This window comes from Canis lupus, chromosome 27, assembly GCF_003254725.2.
Source record: "Canis lupus dingo isolate Sandy chromosome 27, ASM325472v2, whole genome shotgun sequence".
In the NCBI taxonomy this organism is placed as follows: Eukaryota; Metazoa; Chordata; class Mammalia; order Carnivora; family Canidae; genus Canis; species Canis lupus.
Window position 1 is genome coordinate 33719654 of NC_064269.1, and position 22045 is coordinate 33741698.

At 40.8% G+C, this 22045-nt stretch overlaps 1 protein-coding gene across 2 annotated transcripts in view; it reads right to left on the reverse strand.

Moving 5' to 3' along the window:
• Nucleotides 1-1160: 1160 nt before the first annotated feature.
• DDX47 (DEAD-box helicase 47) overlaps nucleotides 1161-22045 on the reverse strand; it is a 37710-nt gene continuing 16825 nt past the window's right edge. Inside the window, exons 1-13 of one of the 2 annotated variants that reach the window (XM_049102394.1) lie at nucleotides 21368-21418; nucleotides 16568-19510; nucleotides 15848-15941; nucleotides 8590-8778; nucleotides 8268-8339; nucleotides 7886-8004; nucleotides 7219-7290; nucleotides 6988-7104; nucleotides 6337-6483; nucleotides 5490-5627; nucleotides 3741-3811; nucleotides 3046-3175; nucleotides 1161-1710 (exon numbers count right to left, since the gene is read on the reverse strand). In XM_049102394.1, the coding sequence (XP_048958351.1) occupies nucleotides 1576-1710; nucleotides 3046-3175; nucleotides 3741-3811; nucleotides 5490-5627; nucleotides 6337-6483; nucleotides 6988-7104; nucleotides 7219-7290; nucleotides 7886-8004; nucleotides 8268-8339; nucleotides 8590-8778; nucleotides 15848-15941; nucleotides 16568-17011 (1728 nt within the window). In that variant the 5' untranslated portion in view covers nucleotides 17012-19510; nucleotides 21368-21418 and the 3' untranslated portion in view covers nucleotides 1161-1575. Of the gene's footprint in view, nucleotides 1711-3045; nucleotides 3176-3740; nucleotides 3812-5489; nucleotides 5628-6336; nucleotides 6484-6987; nucleotides 7105-7218; nucleotides 7291-7885; nucleotides 8005-8267; nucleotides 8340-8589; nucleotides 8779-15847; nucleotides 15942-16567; nucleotides 19511-21367; nucleotides 21419-22045 lie in introns of those variants that run through there. The other variant, XM_025455142.3, reaches the window with a different exon arrangement.

Genomic DNA, 22045 nt, shown 5'->3' on the forward strand with positions numbered 1-22045 from the left:
TTTTTTTTTTTTTTTTTTTTATTTCTTGGGCAGCCTGGGTGGCTCAGCGGTTTAGCGCTCCCTTCGGTTCAGTGCGTGATCCTGGAGACCCGGGATCAGGCCCGTCAGACTCCCTGTGTGGAGCCTGCTTCTCCCTCTGCCTGTGTCTCTGCTTCTCTCTCTCTCTCTCTCTGTGTCTCTCTCATGAATAAATAAATAAAATCTTTAAAAAAAAAAAAGATTTTATTTCTTTGAGAGAAAGCACATGCATGATCAAGGGGAGGGGCAGAGGGAGAAGCAGGTTACCCCCCTGAGCAGGGAGCCTGACTCAACTTGGGGCTCAATCCCAGAACCCTGATATCATGACCTGAGCTAAAGGCAGATGCTTAACAAACTGAGCCACCCAGGCACCCCCTCATTCTCAATCTTGGATCACTAAATCTCTTCACCCTGGTTCTGCCACTGTTACATTTGACAAAAATGATTAGGTATCTTCTAGGAGTTAAAAGAACACAAGACTGTTCACAACCATGAAGCTCAGTTATTTCTGAATTCCGTCAACTCTCCCCTATCCCACCCAGTCCCTATAGAGCCATGCATGGTCTATTTTCTCTCCAGGAGCTGATGGTCCAGCTTTACTTCTTCTGAGTAGATGGAAATGAAAGAAAGGATATTAGCCAATGAGCTAATATTCTAGCTTCCAGAACCATGAGCCAATAAATTGGAAATGAAAGAAAGGATATTAGTCAATGAGCACTGATGACAATGTGGTGAAATTGGGTCTTGGAAATACCCTATATTTCTGATGCTTCTTGATTTTACTCTAGCTACTTGGGGATAAGTCTGTATAAGAAACCAGTCTTCCTACCTAAGTGCTTAGTCCAAGAAGCCAGGGGAGTAAATCTATTCAGTAATTTATCAGACTCTACAGTCCTACTTACGAACTTTGGTCCATCACCAAGAAAAACACAACCTCCTTTTAAGCAGGACTTCTCTTTCAAAACCATCCATCATCTTGTTCCTTTGTGGATTTTTTGAAACCATAAATAATGTTTATCTTAATTTAGGACAAGCAATGAATTTGCCACATAACTTGCAACTGCCAGTTTTTTATCTATCAGCAAGATCTCACTTAAATCCATAAAGTCCCTCAACCTATAAAGGTCTTCAAGGAGCCTGAATCTTTTAAAAATAGTATTTATTATTTCACATTAGATCTAATGAAGCATAAGCTGAGATTCTTTAAAGTACCACCATTTTACAGACATAATAGCTTCTTTTCTTTACAATAACAGGCCCAGTACTTCATCAACCTAGTCCTTGACTTACAGCTGAAAAATCAAAAGGTCTGTGTGAGCTGATAGAAGAGCACATCCTAGTCATGCCATGACCAAGGAACTAAAGCTGACATCAGCACTGTAAAAGCCAGTCTGCAGGAATGCTACTCTAAAGAAGGGGAATGAGTACTAAGTTAGAGGAGGTTCTGGCTTCATTCTGCCAGATTTCAGTCTAAGAAACTCTGCTGAAGAGGTTCATTCTCTTCTACAATCCCCTTTTATGGAACAGAAGGCTGAAATTGAATCTTTATAAAAGAAATTAACGGCCTTTTCGTTTTTTCTTCATTTTTCCTCCAGCCACCTTGTTCCTGACACCAATAGCACCCTCCGTGTCATCGTTGTCCCCAGCGTCCTCCCGCGTACGTTTCTTCTTTTCTCCATGCTCCCTTAACTCCTGCAAGAAAAGAAAAGGATGGGAGTGAACATTACTCTCACTGCAAGTAACAAACACATCCTGGTCTCCTCTCCTTAAAATCAAACTCTAAGTAACTCTCTAATACTTCATATTAGCAAAGGGCTAAGACCAAAATTCCAATACACAAAAATGTTTATATGAAAATTAAAACAATAAGCTATTATTTTCACATGACAGGCCAGCAAAAATTTAAGAGGATGGTAACACCTCATATTGGTCAAGGTATGGAGACATCCCCATATATTGTTGTTCACAGGGCAAACTGCTATATCTTTTCCGAGGGGAAGGGCAGGAAATCTGGCATTCTATATGAATTTGAATTTTAACTGTATTTACTCCTCTGTCCAACAATTCTACTTCAAGGAATTTATTCTAAAGAAACAAAAAGCTGTGCATGCTAGAATGCCCAACATGGTACCAGTTAAAATACAAAACACGTGAAAAAGTATAAATATGCACTAAGGTAAAATCATGTTATATATTCATAACGGAATTCTCTGTAGCCACTAAGAAGTGATCACATGACTCTCTATTTGTTAAAATAGAAAAATGTTAATCATATACAACTACGTAAAGATCTAAGTATGGCTGAAAAAAGAAAAATAGCCAAATGTTCTCTGTGCTGGGTGGCTTATATGCTTCATTTGTTATTTTAATCTTTTCTGTATTTTCTGAAATTCTTTCCAATGTACATGGAATACTTTTATAAACCAAAATACCAAAGAATTCCATGTGAGCAGAAAAATAAAACAAGCTCACACACCAGCTACTCAGAAAGCATCTCAGGGGCAGAGCTGCCTTATCCCTCAAACTGGAACTCTAGAGAACAGACAGTACTTGCTAGGGTTCTCTTCAGAATCTTCCCATCCATCCTACAACTATTATGACTACTACTTATTATTAGTAACTATGTAGTTCACATTAGCTTTATCTGGTGCCAAGAAAAAAACCCTTTTACAGTATCAATGTAATTATTATTCCCAATTTTCAGGCAAATAACTGATTCTGAGAGGTAGATGCATTGCCCAAACCTGCAATGTCCAATTCACAGTTGGGTCTTCTGATCTCAACTCCAAAGGTTTTCTTGCCACATGTGAAACATGAAGAGTGGCTAAGCATGTGGTCACTGTGGTCAGACTGAGTCCAAACCTTGACTCAAATTACCTACCATCTCCATATTTTAGTATGCTCATCCTAATTTTAGAATAAAATAATACTCAGTTCCTATGGTTCCTTCTGAGGATTAATACAACAGTGTCTAGGACACAGTTAACGTCATTTGCATTTAAGTTGATGAGAAAATAGGTTGCATACCATTCGGGCAAATCTCTGGGCTTCAGTCACACGTTCTGTCAGCATCATAACCTCATCATCCTGTGTTGGAAAGACAGGCAGTTTCTTCCCAATTAAGTGTTCTATGCGCTGAAAGAGTTCCACATCATACCTGAGGAAGGAAATGGCATGGCTTTGGTTGGCTGACAACGCAAATGTCTGTCCATTCCAAAAGTATACATTATGTGATATGATGCAACAAGAGCCAGTTTTAAACACTACTGAATTCATTATTACTCTTCAGAATACTGATTAGATGCAATCTTCTGTACACAGCCCACTAGATAATCACCCATCATATTCTTAGTCCCAGAAAAGTCCTGGTTACATAAAAATTTGTTCCTTTAGAAACAAAACCAAAATAATTACTCTAATACTTTTGAGTTGAGGGAAAGGTCACTGAGCTCCAGCTTCAGCAGCTGAAAGAAACAGCAGGGGGCTTCTTCCTCTGTTTCTATAATGCCAAATACTATACTAGATCCTTTACATATGGATCACCAATCTTCATTAAAACCCTGCTAGGTAGGTATTATTATTTCCATTTTACAAAAGATGAAAACAGCATGAAGGAGGTTAAATGTCTAGTAGAGATAATGGCAAAGTCAGGTGCCAAGTCAGAAGGCTCCAAAGCTGTTCTTTTCTCTCCATTGTTCTGCCCCTGAAGTCAACTCACTTACTGTGTGACAAAGGTGATAGCTTTTCCTGATCGCCCAGCTCGAGCAGTTCGACCCACTCGATGGATGTAATCCTGAAACAAAAAGCATAAATAAGTGTGAGTTATATAAAATACAAACAAAAAACTATGAACATAAAGTCTTATTGCAAACCTTTGAAAGAAAACAGATTCATGTTGAAACATGGAAAAATGGATTAGGCAATAGGTTGAGATAAATCTACTTCCTCTTCTCCTTGCAGCACCAAATTGGTTCTTTTTTCTTTTCTTTTACAAAAAGGCAAATCTAACGTGTATCTACATGGTCTAGAGAAAAACAGCAGTGGATCTAGAGGCAGACTTGGATCATGGCTCTGTCCTACTGTCTACACAACTGTCTGCAAGTCACACAGAGTCTCTGAACTGGTTTCTCTCTATAAAACAGGGCTAGAAATCCATGCCCAAACTCAGAGTCATTGTGAAAATCAAATGAGTTAAATACAAAGCCAATAGATATTAGTTGTTCTGAGGGCAATTCTGTCCTCCCCATGGAATATTTAGAAATGTCAACAAACCTACCTGGTTGACACAATGTCACCTGTGGGGAGAGGCCAGGAATGCCACTAAGCATTCTAAAATGCAAAAGACAGCCCAGCAAAGAATCTGCTGGCCCAAAATGTTAATGGTGCCAAGGCTGAAAAACCCTGAGATATGCTAAGAACCATAAGCTGATCATTCTAAAGAAATGAGACTGACAAAGAATAGCATATGCTGCACCTACCCCTTTGGCTATAAGCCCCCAATACCTCTCTTTGGCTACCTTCATTCACATTAATATCACATTCTCAGGCATGTGCAAGATAATGAGAATGAATAAATCAAGAATTTTCCCAGTTTTTGATAATTAATTGAGGGCAAAAATAAAATAAAATAATGTTGCAACTAAGGAGATATAAAAACATTCCATTAAGAAATACACTTTGGGGGTGCCCGGGTGGGTCAGTCGATTAAGCATCTGCCTTCAGCTCAGGTCATGATCCCAGAGTTCCCAGACTGAGCCCTGTGTCAGGCTCTCTGCTAAGTGGTGAATCTGCTTCTCCCTCTCCCTCTGCTCCTCTCCCAACTCACTCACTCTCTTTCAAATAAATAAATCTTTAAAAAAAAAAAAAAAAAAGAAAAAAGAAATACACTTTAGATACAATGGAGTATTATTCAGCTATAAAAAAAGAACTGAATCTTGCCATCTGCAACAAAAGATGGAGCCTATGGATATTATGCTAAGTGAAATAAGTCCAAGAAAGACAAATACTGCATGAGCTAATTTGTATGTACAATCTAAAAAGAAAACAACAACAAACTGAGCTCATGATACAGAGACTATATCTGATAGCTGCCAAAGGTGGGAATAATGGGGGTAGGGGATATAAAACTGGATGAAGGAAATCAAAAAACACAAACCTCAAGTGACAAAATAAGTCAGTCATGGGGCTGTAATGTATAGCATGGTGACTATAGTTAGTAACAGTCTATCACACACTTGAAAGCCACTAAGAGAGTACAGTTTAAAAGTTGTCATTCCGAGGGAAAAACAATTCGTACCCAAGTATAGTGACAGATATTAACTAAATTTGTAGCAATCAGTTTATGATATGTGCATATATCATATCATTATGGTATACAACTGAAACTAATGTTATATGTCAATTATACCTCAATTTAAGAAAAAGAAAGAAATACACTGAGACTAGAATGTCAGGTCAGCGACAGGACTCACCTTGGAATGGGTAGGAATGTCAAAGTTAACAACTACATCCACATGAGGTATGTCCAAACCTCGGCTTGCAACATCAGTTGCTAGAAGGATAGAACGAGCCTTTGCCTTAAACTTATTAAGGGATCCTAGGCGTTTGCTCTGAGATGATGAAAAGAAATGAAAAGAATTTTAATCTTGGAAAGTTAAGGAATCTTAGAATCTAAGTCATACACTCTAGGAACAATAAATTTAAGAACAGAGACACATTCACAGGTCAAAAGAAAACATAGAAGCAACAAAAAAATATTTAAGACTAAGGCTAGAAAAATACTAACATGAAATAATGAAAATTTAACATGATAAAGAGTAGAAACACCTGGGTGGCTCAGCAGTTGAGCAACTGCCTTTGGCTCAGGGTGTGATCCTGGGGTTCCAGAATTGAGTCCCACATCGGGCTACCTGCATGGAGCCTGCTTCTACCCCTGCCTATGTCTCTGCCTCTCTCTATGTATGTGTCTTTCATGAATAAATAAAATCTTAAAAAAAAAAAAAAGAAAAAAAAGCATGATAAAGAGTAAAAAATAATTTATTAAAAATCTTTTGAGACCAAAGAATCACTTATTACCACTAGGGCTGAATAAATCAACTCAAGAGCTTCCATATCAGACAAATAACTATGAAATCTTCTAATCTGGACCTTCTGCCGTCCTGAAAGGAGGAAGTGACCATCCAGAGCAACACTTTAAGGCCCATAAATCAAAATAATTCTAGGAGGATGCATTGACGTTGTTATTGTACAGACTTACTGCTCTATGTTTACTTTTCTCATGCCACCAGTCCACCACTAATGATGCCAAAGAATCTTTACCTGACTCATCTGTCCATGCAGGGGGATGGCAGTGAATCCAAGGTTTCGGAGTAGCAAAGCTGTTCTCTGAGTATTGTTACAGGTACTGCAGAATATCATAAAGGAGTTTCCAGCCAATTCATTAAGAATATAAACCAGGTAGGTATCCTAAGTTACAAAACAATGTGAGTGATTGAACCTGGAGGTCCTGGGCATATAAATTATGTAAGAGCCTAAGCCTATAGTTGTTTCCCAATTATCCAGACCCTAGCTGCCCATTTTGCATTCCTGAAGCAGTGTTATCATCTTTGTGAACCATGAATTTCACTTATAGCCTAAAGCCAAGCACAACTCCCTGTACCCAGCAACCAGGAAAAGCCTTTCCATCAAAGCACAAAACTAGGGTCCCAGGCCTATAAAAAAGGCACATCAGCAGCAGACAAAAGAAAAGCTACTTCAAGAATGGGTTGGAAAGGAATTACATCATTATTGTGGTTTAGCATGCTGTGAATTCCCGGAATGTTTGACTTTATCAGTGATAAATATAAGCACAGTATGTGCTCTAAAACAAACAGTAGCACAGCTCTTAGCTAATCATAAGTGGACACACTTTCAGATGCTTTGCTGAGGAAGGAGAGGGAGAGGCAGGAATGATCAAAGTAAACACTTCACCTTGAATTTAGAGGGAATAAAAAGATAATATTGCTGTAATTTCTCAACTGTCTGGTATTTGGAGGAAACAGCACACTTCACAGGATTCTTCAGTGCTGCTCGCTGAAGTTTTTGCACCTACAGAAAGAAAGCTTGGAATAGTACACAGATTCCTAAATGCTCTATTTTTATTATTGTTATTGTTTTTATTACTTAATAAAGAAGAAAATGTTAAGTCCTAGAAAATTTCACCTTCTTGGTCATGGTAGCAGAGAAGAGAAATGTTTTCCGATCTCGGGGAATCACCTTGAGGATCTTGTCAACCTAAGACACAAAGAGGAAAAGGACAGCAATGTAACATTTACACTGGACACTGGCAAATGCTCTTTGTGAAGGAGACTGAGTACAAAACTAAAAGTATCCCTGTGGGAACTCAAAAATTCAATTCAATTCAGCTAAAATTTACTGAATATTACTTAAGATAATAAGTACTTATATTAAGTACTTTTTGATACCATCCCAGATGCTATCTTTAAAAATGTTATTCAGAGAAAAGAAGTTTAAATTAGAGTAGAGCCAATCTAAAGGAAAAGTGAAGAATAAATGTTCATCAACTAAGACATGATGACTGGGTCAGCTATGACAGAAAATAAAGACTTTTCATGAGAAAGATATACATCAAATCAAATGGAAAGGAAATCTGTTGAAATTTCTCATGTCTGAAATCAAAATCAAACTACATTCTAGAGAGGATGCTGAGGCACTGACAATGTGAGGAGCACCAAGAATGAGAAAAGGTGGCAGAGATGTTTAGCTGATGCTGATACAGGATTCCAGATAAAGTAGGTGTGCAATGAACCAAATTTTGAAACAGGGCACTTGAGATGCCCAAAGAGGAAAAAAGAAATTGAATGCTCACTTCTGTCTCAAAATCCATATTCAATATTCGGTCTGCTTCATCCATGACCAAGTATTTGAGAGCTCTTAAGTTGAAACCTTTTGTATTTTCCAAGTGGTCAATCAATCGACCAGGAGTTGCTATCAAGAAATGTTGGGGAAAAAAAAAAAAGAAAGAAACGTTGGGGGAAAAGGTCAATATTTAAGGACAAGGACAAGAACAAAAAGAAAGTTACCAACCACCGCACTCCCCCAAACCCCAATTTTCAGAAATTAAAAAAATTAAACAGAATCGCAAAAATCCTTTCTTCAAAGTCTTTCCGCACAAATAAGTTACGCCCAACATCAGTAGATTTCCTCCAATTTATTATCACCAGTGCCTTTAACCTTTGTCAATTACTCACCTATTACTATGTGTGGTTTTTTGGCCAGGGCCAGAGACTGGGACATTGAATCAATTCCACCTACAATTACAGCTACAAAAACAAAAAAAAATTTATAGAAGAGAGATCCTTTATTTTTTCCATAGTTCACTGAACATCTTTTAAAGTCAGTGCTAGATTTCTACTTAAATTTTTCTTCCTATATAACTTTCCCCAAAGTTAAAATACCAAATTGGCTCTTAAGGTCAATGAACTCATGTTAATGATACTTCCTTCTATTCTCCTTTAACACTCATTCTAAACTTGTAAAGAAACTGTGATTCTTCTCCTCTTAGTCACTTACCACTTTGCACACCAATAGAAGACCCCAGGGCTTCAAATTGCTCTGAAATCTGAAAGGCCAACTCTCGAGTGGGCGTGAGAACTAAGGCAAACAGACGCTGGGGCGTCTCCAGCAGTGCATTCAGAATGGGCAAAGCAAAAGCCCCTGTTTTTCCGGATCCAGTTTCTGCCAGCCCGATGATATCACGACCTAGGAAGAAAAAGAAAACATCTAACAGCAAAGATATACTCTTTGCATTATTTCCATATTTTCTACAATGACCCAATGTGGGCACAAATAGACAACGAATAAACATTTGATGAAGTGGAGGGAGAGAGAGGCTGAGCAGGAAGAAGACATGGTCTCTGTCCTAGATAAGCTCAAAATCTGGGAGTGACATATACAAAGACTGTATGATGTGATAAGGGCTTTAAGATAAGCCCCTACAAAACAGAGTTAAAACACAAAGGAAGGAATAACTTAGAGCCCAGAGGAGTCAGGAAAGGCTAACAGAGGTGATGGGTAAATCAAATCTGGAAGTAAGCAAAGGAAAGGAAGGACATTCCTATACCAGGACAGGGGACGGAGGCTTTGAAGAACACAGCAGGTGCAGGGAGAGTGAGAAGTACAATGTAACCAGAACACAGAAGTGTTAAGGAGGGAAAGGGAGAAGAATGACTCTAGAAAGGAAACTCATAAGCCATGCTAGGGAGTTCTGATGTCTTCCTTTAAGAGGGAGGAACTGAAGAATTTTAAGCAGGGAACATCAAGATCAATGTTACTCCTCTGGAAGATAAACCCTAGGCCTGATGGCATAAGGAGCCAAGGAGCTCAACAGTACAGGCCATTTCCACTGCTTCTTCTGAGGGAAGAATGCCATAAGTAATCCCTTAAAAAGAGGTCCCTGGGGTTTGTTATCACCAATCAAGCTACAACTATAAAATTTGGAAATTAACTCCCAAAACAAGGCCCCCATATCTAGGCTGGTGGGCTGCAGCTCAAAACATAGTTGTGCACTGTAACAGCACCCACTGGGAATGCTTCCTACTGAAAATGCCCTCTCGTTGATGCTCACATTATTCCTTGATTGTATATAACTGCTTGGATTTCCTTACCTAGAGATTAATCCTAAAATAAACTCCTTCTCTCTGAGATTAGCTGAACATGACTCTTCCTTAAGATCTAAAATGACCTAAACAAACAGAAGGGGAAACACACAGGAAAATGAGAGCTCAGTTAGGATACTGGGGAGTTATGATGGTGGTCTGAACTAAGGGAAGGCCATGAGGACAGAAATAAGTGAGATGTAGAAAGTAATGCAAGAAAATGTAGTTGACACATGGGCTTCTAGATTGGGGAACTCAAAGGCCATAAATTGACATCAGGGATAAGGGCTTACAGAAAATTAGTTCTGGTGAGGAAAACAATGACTCTGGTCTGAACATAGGGAACTTGAGGTTTATGCAACAGGCTCAGAGAGAAATATCTAAAAACGAGTTGGACATACTTGTTTGGAGCACAGCAGAGAAGGTAGGCTAGAAACACAGACATGGGAGCCATGAGCATCCTAACAGTGGTACTACCCTAAGGGCAGATGCATTAGAATCATCTATAAGACTTTTATATGTATACACGCCAGGGTCACACATGTAGAAACTGTTTCAGTGGGTCTAGAAATCTCTATTGTTTTATTGTTTTACAAGTTCCACAGGTGATTCTGGTGACCACTGACTGAGATTCACTGATGCAGACAGTGTTAAAGATTCAGGATTGGATGAGAAATCTTACTAGTGTTTTAGAATGAGAAAAAGAGTAACGATAGAATTAACATTGCAAAGAAAAAGGAACCAGAAGAAACTGAGAACGAATAGTTAGAAAGACAAAGATACAGAGACAAAGACATAGAGACCTGTGTCTCTGCCTCTCTCTCTCTTTTTGTCTCTCATGAATAAATAAAATCTTTAAAAAAAAAAAGAAGAAGAAAATACTGACTTGATATTGAAAAGAGAGGAGAGTGAGTGATATCAAATAGAACAGACTCCTCAATATCCGTCTCTTAGACATTAATGACTTAAACTGGGATCAGTCACGCCAGATCAGTCACTGCATATTCTAGTGAATGCCACCCTTCACCCTTCTAAACAGCAACATCAATGCTTTCCATATAAAAGTACGGGTGTAGAGACACCTGGGTGGCTCAACAGTTGAGCATCTGCCTTTGGCTCAGGGCATGATCCCCGTCCAAGGACAGAGTCCTGCACTGGGCTCCCTGTGAGGAGCCTGTTTCTCCCTCTGCCTATGTCTCTGTCTCTCTCTGTGTCTCTCCTGAATAAATAAATAAAATCTTAAAAAAAAAATTACAGGTGTAGAGGTGAATTATAAGTCAGACCAGACAATCGAATAACTTTGTAAAGGTCACAGAAACAAATGACAATATAGGGATAAAATTTCTCCTTCATTTACTAACTTTAAGGTTCCTCTTGGTTGTAGGGTAAGTGACAATGGACTACAATAGCATACACCTACTTGTGAGCTAAGGGCTTCCAAAGCTTTTTATTCCCCAACTCTGGGGTTTCTGCCCTCCCTGCTGGGGTACAACAAGCCTTCTGGAACAGGGGGAAAAAAAAGAAAGAAAAAAAAATTAGAGGGATCTCTCCTCCTTTTCTGTCAAAAGAAATCTTAAAATTTCAGAAGAAAGGAGTATACAAGAAAGATTTAGGGAAGTAAGGGAGTTTAAGTCTCTCAATTCACATGGCTCTGAGCAATGCCCACTGCCAGCAGGTAAGGCCTGCACCTGTACTGCTTTTAGTTCTCTATAATCTCTTCAAAACAATATTCACTTTGTTGAGACTAATTTTTCTCTATTATTTCCTTTCTTCCTCTCACAACCCCTAAGCCTTTCCAGTGGTACTATCTGTGTAGAATACACACCCCATAAGGGCACAATAAATCCATTCACCTCGGCCACATTGCCAACGCCTAGCACACTGCATGGCATGTGGCAGCTTTTCAAAAAACTGTCTGAAATTCCTAGAGGACTGTGAATGATCTCTGAATTAGAAATAAACTTAATACATGAAACGGATGGGAAGAAAAGCATCCTCAAAAACAATCAAAAGGGGCACCTAGGTGGCTCAATCGGTTAAGCATCTGCCTTTGGCTCAGGTCATGATCTCGGGGTCCTAAGATCCAGCCCCACATGGGGCTCCCTGCTCAGCGGAGAGCCTGCTTCTCCCTCTCCCTCTGCCTGCCACTCCCCCCTCTCTCTCTCAAATAAATAAATAAATAAATAAATAAATAAATAAATAAATCTTGTTTAAAAAAAAATCAAAAGACTTTGTTCTCTCCATTGTAACACCGTGTTACAGGGCCAAGAACGCAAGCTTTTCTGCTAGGACATCCTATATTCAAATTCTAGCTCCACAAAATAGTTATGTGACTCTAGTCAAGGTACTTAATCTGCTGACCTTCAATTTCACCAATAAAATAATCATTCCTGCCTTTCAGAATCATTACAAGGCTTAAGAACAATGGATATACCCAGGACTCTGTAACTTTGTGGAAAGGGACACCTTTAATAGTACTCAAACTAAAATTTTAAAGCTCATTTAATAGAGAAAAGAAAAACTTTGTTAGATTATTTAAACCTCTTGCTTAGGGCCAGTGTGTATAGGTGTTTTTATTTATTTTTTTTAATTTTTATTTATTTATGATAGTCACATAGAGAGAGAGAGAGAGAGAGAGGCAGAGACATAGGCAGAGGGAGAAGCAGGCTCCATGCACCGGGAGCCCGACGTGGGACTCAATCCCGGGTCTCCAGGATCAGGCCCTGGGCCAAAGGCAGGCACTAAACCACTGCACCACCCAGGGATCCCTGTATAGGTGTTTTTAATGAAGCATTTGTAAATTGCTCATTAGAATGAGATAAGCTCAAGAATAAGAATAATGACATTTTGCATGATGATTATGTCAATCACAGTACTCAGTTCCTAGTAATCTTTCACTGACTCCTATCTTCTCTGCATTCAATACAAACTTTTTACTGAAAACATTATGAATAATTTCAGAATTACCACCACCTAATTTGGGTTCCTTCTGCAAACACATTCTATAGAGTAAGCAAGAAAATGCCAGAATGCGCCAACCCTTCTTTTTGCTCTTTGAAAGCAACTCCAGCAGTGCTGACAGCCAAAACATCTTCCTCGTTCGTGGCCCTTGTAGTCCTTATTCTCCTAGCTTCTCTAAACAAGTTCAAAGTGTTTACTATCACCTCCCTGAAACACTCTCCCTTACCTAATTTGTATGAAATTGTACTCTCACGATTTTCAACCCTCTACTGATCATCCACTTCTCCCCTCTCTCATCTCTTGACCTTACCTGGCAACCTCACCCATGTCCAGTTTCAGCTACAACTTCCCTTTGGACATGGTCTGTAGCCAGTTCTGGCCTCTTAAGCAAGCTCTAATCCCTAGATTCCAACTGTGCATTAGTCAATTCTATCTCTTTGATGCCTGAAATCAATTATTTCCAACCGAAATCTTCTTCCCTAAAATTATTCTTCCTCCTATGTTCCTTTTTACACCAGTAATATGTCCTAAACACACAGGCAATAATCTTAGATTTCCCTACCTCTTGCTTTCCATTAACAAATTCGTTATAAAACCATGATGATTCTTTTTCTATCATTTTCTCTTTTTCATTCTCACTACCACTATCCTATCCTTTATTTGTTGCCAAAACTACTGCAAGGCCATCCTAACTGGTCTCCCAGCCTCTGGTGCCTCATCTCTAAACTACCTTTCAAAGCTATGAGATTAATATTCCAAGAATACAACTCTAAGGATTTCATTCCCCTGCTAAAAAATAATCTCCCAAGGCACTCCACGGCCCATGGAACAAAGACCAAATTCCTTTACTCTGCATTTAAGTCTGGCATAATCTGGCCCCAATGATCTACTAATCTTTCTCTCCATTCTCTGTTAAGTACGCGCAGGCCTGCACATATGCCCATGTTTTCCAGCCTCCTTAGTTTTTTTTTTTTTTCCATGCTGTTCTCTATGCCTAGAAACTCCTCCCTGCCATCATACATGAATGTCTAAATTGTATCCAGTCTTCACAGTTCAGCTCAAATGTCTTTCCAACCCTCCCAGCCAAAAACTAAAGTTTTCTCTAATCCATTCCAATGAGTAATAAACTATTCTCCCTCAGTGCACTTGGAATATAACTTTATGTCCCTTGTAATAGATTTATAATTACCTCCTTACTAGTCTCCAAGTTCTTGGAGAGGGCTGAATCTTAACTTCTGTGCCTTACATTTACAACAGATACACACTATTTATGGAAGGACCAAGTGGAATTTCACAGAGTAAGTTTAATTACTTTTCCACATGACAGCTCTTCAAATCCTGAAGCCAATTATCAGATCCCACCCAGCTCCACTCTTCAGAACGCACTCAGCTCCTTTAGCTATTTAGGACTATTCTTTTTTTCTTTTTTAAGACTTCATTTATTTGAGAGAGACAGAGAGCATGCAAGCCCAATATCCAAAGGAGACACAACTACAAATGCCAGGCACTGCTTAAACATTCTACTGTCAATTTAAAAATTGAACAAGTCTTGTTGGTTTTATTTCCATGTTTCTCAAATCTGCAGTCACCTCTCCCTAGCTAAAATCCAAAACCTCTCTATCCCAGATTACAGGGAGATAAGTAAGATAAGTGGAGAACAGCAAAGGGAGAGAAAGAATCTGAAGCTGACTCTGCACTAAGCATGGAGTCACACAGGGCATGTAGTCCTACTTGGAGCTCAATCCCAGGACCACAGGATCATGACATGAGACAAAATCAAGAGTAGTAAGCTCAACCAACTGCCCCGTTTAGAACTATTCCTTTTTTCTTCTTCTTTTTTTTTTTTAAGATTTTATTTATCTAGTTGACAGAGGAAGAGAGAGAAGACAAGCAGGCAGAGTGGCAGGCAGAGGGAGAGGGAGAAGCAGGCTCCCCACTGGGCAGGGAGTCTGATGTGGGGCTCAATCCTAGGACCCTGAGATCATGACCTCAACCAAAGGCAGACACTTAACTGACTGAGCCACCCAAGCAACCCAGGACTATTCTTGATACTATACCACATCCAGTACCACTCAGTTGGTCCCTCAAAACTGATCCCCAGAACTAAGCATAATATTCTAGGTGTGTTCTAATCAGCACAAGGCACTTTTCTCTCTCTAGAGCTAGTTCAGAAGTTCCTAACATGGGATATGCGGGAGAGGAATTCAGGGTGAGGGGGTAAATTCTATGTAAAGATACATTTATACATTTTTTCCTGGGGAAAAAAACCTTAATGTAGCTATGATTATACTCATTTTCTCTAAGGATCTTAATGAATTTCAGTTAACACTGCTGGGCCTCTTTTACCACCAATCCTAATCCTGTGAAGCTGGACTTCGGGAATATAAAAGCAGCACTTTACCCTTACTCCTAGAAAGTTTATCCTGTTTCGATCCCACTAGTCATCAACCAATGTTAGCCATTCTTCTGAAAATTTGATAAATATGTCTCACAAAGCAAGATCTCTCAACTCCTCTAGATACCAACAGATATTCCAGGCACTCTTATGTAAATCTGCATTTATTAACTTATAATATCTTTTTTTTTTTAAGATTTTATGTATTTATTCATGAAACACACAGAGAGAGAAGCAGAGACATAGGCAGAGGGAAGCCCGGTGTGGGACTCCATTCCAGGACCCTGGGATCACAACCTGAGCCAAAGGCAGATGCTCAACCACTGAGCCTTCCAGGTTGCCCCTTGACTCATAATTTCTAACAGGTTTCTTGTTAGTACACTTTAATCCAGTGCTTCCTTAAAGTCAGCATCTATTGCAAACAACAAATCGCCTTGTAGAAAGTAACCTTAGAAGATAGAAGAGCATTACTTTTCCAAAGCCAATAAGCCACAAATTTTGTATCTTTAGAGATCATGTCTTTGTTTTTAATATTTTATTTATTTATTCACGAGACACACACAGAGAGAGAGAGAGAGAGACACAGGCAGGAGGAGGAGAAGTAGGCTTCCACGCAGGAGCCTGATGTGGGAATCGATCCTGAAATTCCAGAGACAAAGGCAGACGCTCAACTGCTGAGCCACCCAGGAGTCCCTAGTGATCATGTTTTTATATCACTTGAGCTACACAAGAATAGCTTTCAAAAGTAGTAAAGGATTTAATTGAGTGCAATTTCTTATTATACCTGTAGTAAGCCACATATTTCATTTCAGCCTACCTTGTAAGGCCAAAGGAATAGCTTCAATCTGGATCTTTGTGGGCTTTGTCCATCCCAACTGGTCACAAGCTTCACACAACACATCTGTCACACCCTTAGAATTCAGAAAAACACACTTAGGCAAAGAAGAACACACACACTTGCCTCCCTGCTAATTAAACGACTGTCAGAACCACCTTGCGGGTGACGTGGGCATCCCTTACCCTTTGATTCAAAGAGTACTGAGCCTGCTCGGTCTCCTCCTTTATTACGCGCACTAGGAGATCGCGCCTCAAGACGTGGCACTTTCCAGAGAAAAGCCAAGTTCTTCACATGTATTATTAGTTCATGCAATCCTTACAATTCTGTGAAGCACTTATTATTACCCCCAATCTACAGATGTGCAAAGTGAGGCACGGCGAGGTAACATCCCCTAGTAAGTGACTGGGTCGGAATCCAAACCCGTTTCATCTCACTCCGAAGCCCAAGACTTTGGCAGGAGTACAAGCTCCTCCGGGCAAATACAGACGTCGCCACAGCCAGATGGAGACAGACGCAAAGGGGGACCCTCAGGGATGGGCAGCCTCCCACCGTTCAAACCCGGGGGCCTAGGGGCAGCGTCCGAAACCCAAGCCAGGCCCAGCTGCTTTTGTACACCACCAGCCGGGATGCGAGGCAGCTGGACTCCGCCTGAGCCTGCTGCCAGCAAAACAAAGAGAAGCCGGCGCCATCCACGCTCACCAGATCTTTGAACGTTTTCGTTTCCTCCTCCTGCACCGCGGGCTGAGGCTCTTCAGCCGGAGAATCGTGCTCCTCGGGCGCCGCCATGTCTACCGCGGACTCCGGAAGTGCGTCGGCGGCGCGCGGGATGCTGGGAAATGTAGTTTTAGTCTCCCCGGCCAGCATGTTCTGGGCGCCCCCCTGCGGGCTCTCTGGGATTTGCCGGCCCGGGGTGGGGGGCGGGGCGGGGTGTGGCTTAGCGGAAACTTGTTTTTTGTTTTTTGTTTTAAAAAAGGGGACGGAGGGATCCCTGGGTGGCGCAGCGGTTTGGCGCCTGCCTTTGGCGCAGGGCGCGATCCTGGAGACCCTGGATTGAATCCCACGTCGGGCACCCGGTGCATGGAGCCTGCTTCTCCCTCTGCCTGTGTCTCTGTCTCTCTCTCTCTCTCTCTGTGTGACTATCATAAATAAAAAAAAATTAAAAAGGGGACGGGATAGCTATAAACGTGTGGACTTGTAAAATGTAGCCGAGTGCAGAAGGGGCTGATGCCGTGGGCCTCCTATCTGTCGTTTAGGACCCTTTATAGAAACTTTCTCCACCTCTCACACCTGTTATGTTCCTTGCTTTTCTAACCATAGAGCTTTGAACAGGTTGATACCACAATACTATTTATTATAATTGTTTCATTCATTTATTCAATAATATTTCTTTAGAGCCTACCATAGGCTAGGGCTACATTAGATGTCAAGTGAACAAGACAGCATCCCCTGCTGTCATGGAGAAGACAGACAATAAAATGATCACAGATAATGTCAAATGGTGAAAAATGCTATGATGTAACAAATAGAAATAAGAATGGTAGAGCGTAATGGGGAGAGTGGGTTGTGGGAATAACTGTGAGATCCAGCAAGGCCTCTGACAGGCAGTGATAGTTGAGCTGAGACCTCAGTGATGAGAAGAAGAAAGTCCCTTCAAGAGCCCAGGGGACAATATTTCAGACTTAAGGAATAGCAAGTGCAAAGGCCCTGAGGGAATATAGCCAATGAGGCTGTTCTGGAAAGCAATCTGCCACTACTAATGCAAATTAATTTATTTTATGTTGCATGCCCTATGTCCAGCAAGCACACTCTTATGGTCCAGCATGCAGGTTCACATGGGATCATGGTATTCACTGAATCATTATTCTGGAGGTGGGGAGTTGGAGGCAACTGGTGTCCATCCTTGCAAGAGTGGACAGTTAAAATGTGTTCACATGGGGCACCTGGGTGGCTCAGTCAGTAAAGCATCTGCCTTTGGCTCAGATCATGATCTCAGGGTCCTGGGATGCAGCCCCACATTAGGCTCCTTGCTTCTCCCTCTCCCTCTGTGCTCTCATTCTCTCTCAAATAAGTTAAAAAAAAAACTTTAATAAAAATAAAATATTAATTAATTAATTAATTAATTTAATAAAAATAAAATGTGCTCGCGGTATGACCAAATGTGCCTACAACAATATGGCTGGATCTCAAAAACCTAGTGCAGAGTGAGAAAAGCATAAAATATGTCATGTACTTTTATTTTAAGGATTTTATTTACTAATTCATGAGACACACAGAGAGAGAGGCAGAGATATAAGCAGAAGGAGAAGCAGGCTTCCTATGGGAAGTCCGATGCAGGACTTGATCCTAGGACCCCAGGATCATGACCTGAGTCAAAGTCAGATGTTCAACCACTGAGCCACCCAGGCGCCCCGTCATGTACATTTAAAATACATGCCCACAAAATATCACTTTCTGCTGCAGCACATACACAGGGAAAAATACACTTTAGACATTTGAGATTGGTGATCTGTGGAGCAAGCAGAATTGGAATAAAATTGGGAACTGGGGAACAGGGAATAAAGGAGAATACATATACAAAGCAAAAGAAGGGACTTCTGATGACAATGTGTCTCTATCTGAGAATTGTCAGCTCAATCCCCTGTGCCTGAGGTCCTTTCCACTGCCACGCTGCAAAAAGGTCCCAATTTAGGAATCATGTTGGTGTCTGCAACCACAAAAAGTCAGAAGGGTACAGTCAGAGGAGTAGGATTGGTAAGACCCTGCAGGGGCCCTGTAATAAATAAAATCTTGGGGTTGGATGTTATCCTGAATACAAAACGAAGCCACTGGAGGGTGCTGAGCAGAGAAGCAACATGATCTAACATATTTAAAATATCACTCTGACTCTTTATGAAGATAGATTGTAGAGAGGAAAGGATGGAAAGAAACTTTCTAAGAAGCCAGAGGTGATCTTCTTACCCTCAGCTCTAAGCATACTCCATGAATGCTACCTGGATGAATTATAGCTTAGCAAAGCATTGAGGTTGAGTATGATGGCAGATCAAAAAGGACTTCACTGGTTGTTTGCTGAGGAAGTGAAGTTGTTTCTAGCTTTGAAATTACATCCTGCAGAATATACTGGGGCCTTCAGTCTTTTTAGGAGAGAAGGAAAAAAATAGAGAAGACACACACTGCATAAAACAACAGGTCACCCTGAAATTGGTTCCATTTGCATGTGCTTGTGCCAACAGTCTGAGGCACTCCAGCTCTCCGTTCAGCTCCCTACTCCTGCATGCTCTCTGTTTTCCCAGGACTGGGGATTAGGCCACTCTAGGTGATTTCCCAAGTGGGTAATACTCTTTGGGATGAGAAGAAGTTTACTTATCCCAGAGAAAGTCTCCCAAACTGCTCTGGCTCTTCCTCTCTCTGTACTGTGCTCTGTAGACTTGCTAGAAATGTTGGATGCTTTGTTTGACAAATGAGAAACCCAAGTCCAGAGGGTGAAGAGAAATGTCACACAGCAAGGTAACAAGAAACAAAGAGTAGAACCCAGGCCTCCAGGACCCAGCCAGTGCTTTTACTGCAGAGAACATTGTCTTCCATGATCACAACAGCTTTCTCCTGTGGGGTCACGCTCAGAATTCCTCTGCCACCCCGAGTTTTCTGTAAGAACAACAACAGAGCAGCTAAGTACTTATTCAGCTTCCCTTAGACACATTTTCTGATTTCATTTAGGAGGGGAATAGGGAATGAAAAGTGCTGAGGGAAGCCGGAAGCACCCACTGGAAAAGAAGTGAAGCTAGAGGCCTGGAAAGGGACCCAGATGGGAACAATTGGAAGCACTATAAAATTGTATATCATATAGGGTCTAGAGTTACCCAAGTTTTGTTCAAATGTCTTACAGGAAAGAAAAAAAAATCACACAGAAGATTTCTGGGGATCTGGTGCTGCTCTGAAGGAGAATGGATTAAAACTACTATAAAATAAACTGTCCTCTTCAGCCAAGCAAAAACCTTTTCTGTTTGTTTTTGGATAACTCAGACATCAGCTATTTTTAAAACTTCTTCCCATGCCAGTGTCCCCAAGGTGCAAAGGGATGCCAAGAGGCCACTGCACAGTGGCGGTGGCAGCGACCTGGTGGCACCATTCCATGGTCCAGGGTGTGCCGGCAAGCTTTGGGCCTCAACCAGCACCCATCTCAGTGACAGGATTCATGTCACACTGGCAGGATGACCACAGAGGTTCCCACAGAGGAGAGCCTGCATCAGCTGCGAGAATCAGCTGCTTTTGACAATTCCTACCAGGTCTGGTGTCATTTGGGTATTTATATTCTAGTCGTAGATATAATAGAATCCATTCTAGTAACCGAGCAGTGTCATATCCTCTACTTTAGAACAATGAGGAAGGTTGAAGAGGAAATCTAAATAAACTCTCAAAATGATGAGAGGGAAAAGCAAGTCTGAAACAATATACTGGGTCCAGAAGGAGAGAGGGCAAAGTGACTGGCCCCACCTTACTCTCAAAGGTCTTCACAGGCCCTAGGCACTCCTGCCTTCATAGGCCTCTTTTTTCTGCACACAAAAAAGTTACTAAAAATTACATTTCAAGGCTGTGTTAGTATAAGGACAAATATATAAATATTACCATATTAAGATAGTTTCTTCGATGTGAAAGTTCTTTTTTTTTCCTTTTTTTTTTAAGATTTTATTTATTTATTCATGAGAGGCACAGAGAGAGAGGCAGAGACATAGGCAGCGGGAGAAGCAGGCTCCCTGTGGGGAGCCCAGTGCAGGGCTTGATCCCAGGACCCTGGGATCATGACGTGAGCCAAAGGCAGATGCTCAACCACTGAGCCACCCAGGTGCTCCCTTTATTTTCCTTTTGATTTTAGAAGAAGGTAAAACCTTTTTTAGGTGGGCCGCTGAAAGTATTGTTGGCTCCAGGCACGGTGGCCACTGCACTTGGCAGATAAGGGAAGTGGTGGTGACAAAGCTTTCAGCAGGTCAGGGACACTGGGCTGCTCTGGGATAGGAGCAAGTCAGGACAGCAGTGGATCCTGGACGAAATGTGAAGTGAGTCCCCAAACTTAGAAATAAGACTTCTGCAGAAGACACAACAGAGAATCCATTGTTCATCAGTTTCAGCTGAGAATCCTCCCAGAAGTCGCATTCCCTGTAGTCTATTGTGGAGAAAGCTCCCTTTCTGTTCTGAACTTGTCCTGTATTCATCAAGAAGGAACCAGTGCCACATTTAATCAGTCAGAAAATTATCTTTGGGGCCCCTGAGTGACTCAGTTGGCTAAGCGCCTGCCTTCGGCTCAGGTCCTGATCCTGGGGTCCTGATATCAAGCCCCATATCAGGCTCCCTGCTTGGTAAAGCCTGCTTCTCCCTCTGTGTGCTCTATCAAATAAAGAAATAAAATCTAGAAAGAAAGAAAAAAGAAAGAAAGAAAGAAAGAAAGAAAGAAAGAAAGAAAGAAAGAAAGAGAGAAAGGAGAAAGAAAATTATCTTTTAACTTACAAATCAAAATCTGCTATGAATGTATATGTTCAAGAGAAGAGGCACACAGATGATTGCTACAATGAGAGAAACAGAAGAGAACCATGTGTACCCAGCATCCAGAAGACAGAGAGTTAACAAATTAGTTACATAACCAATCCAAGCCTAGAGGAAGAAAGAAAGCTAGTCCCAGTTGTTTGCTAATGTCTTCTTTTTGCTTTGGTTTGAAAAGCTTCTTAAAATACAAAGGAATCTGTATTTGTTTTTGTTTGTTTGTTTGTTTAGTAAATAGTCTCAAACATTATGTCAGGATCCAGACATCAGGATCCAGGAGTAAGCACAAAACCTGTGCTCCAGTTGAGGAGACAGCCTGTTTAAAAAATAAGAAGAAAGAGGGGCTCCTGGGGGGGATCAGTCAGTTAAGCGTCCAACTCTTGATTTCAGCTCAGTACATGAGGTGAGTCCTGGGATGGAGCCCAGCGTCAGGCTCTGCTGGAGATTCCTCTCCCTCTGCCCCTCTCTCTTGCTCACTCACAAGCATGCTGTCTCTCTCAAATAAATAAATAAATCTTAAAAAAAAAATAAAAGAGAGAGAAAAAGAAGAAGAAAGAAAGAAGAAAGAAAGAAAGAAAGAAAGAAAGAAAGAAAGAAGAGAGAAAAAGAAAGAAAGAAAGAAAGAAAGAAAGAAGAAAGAAAGAA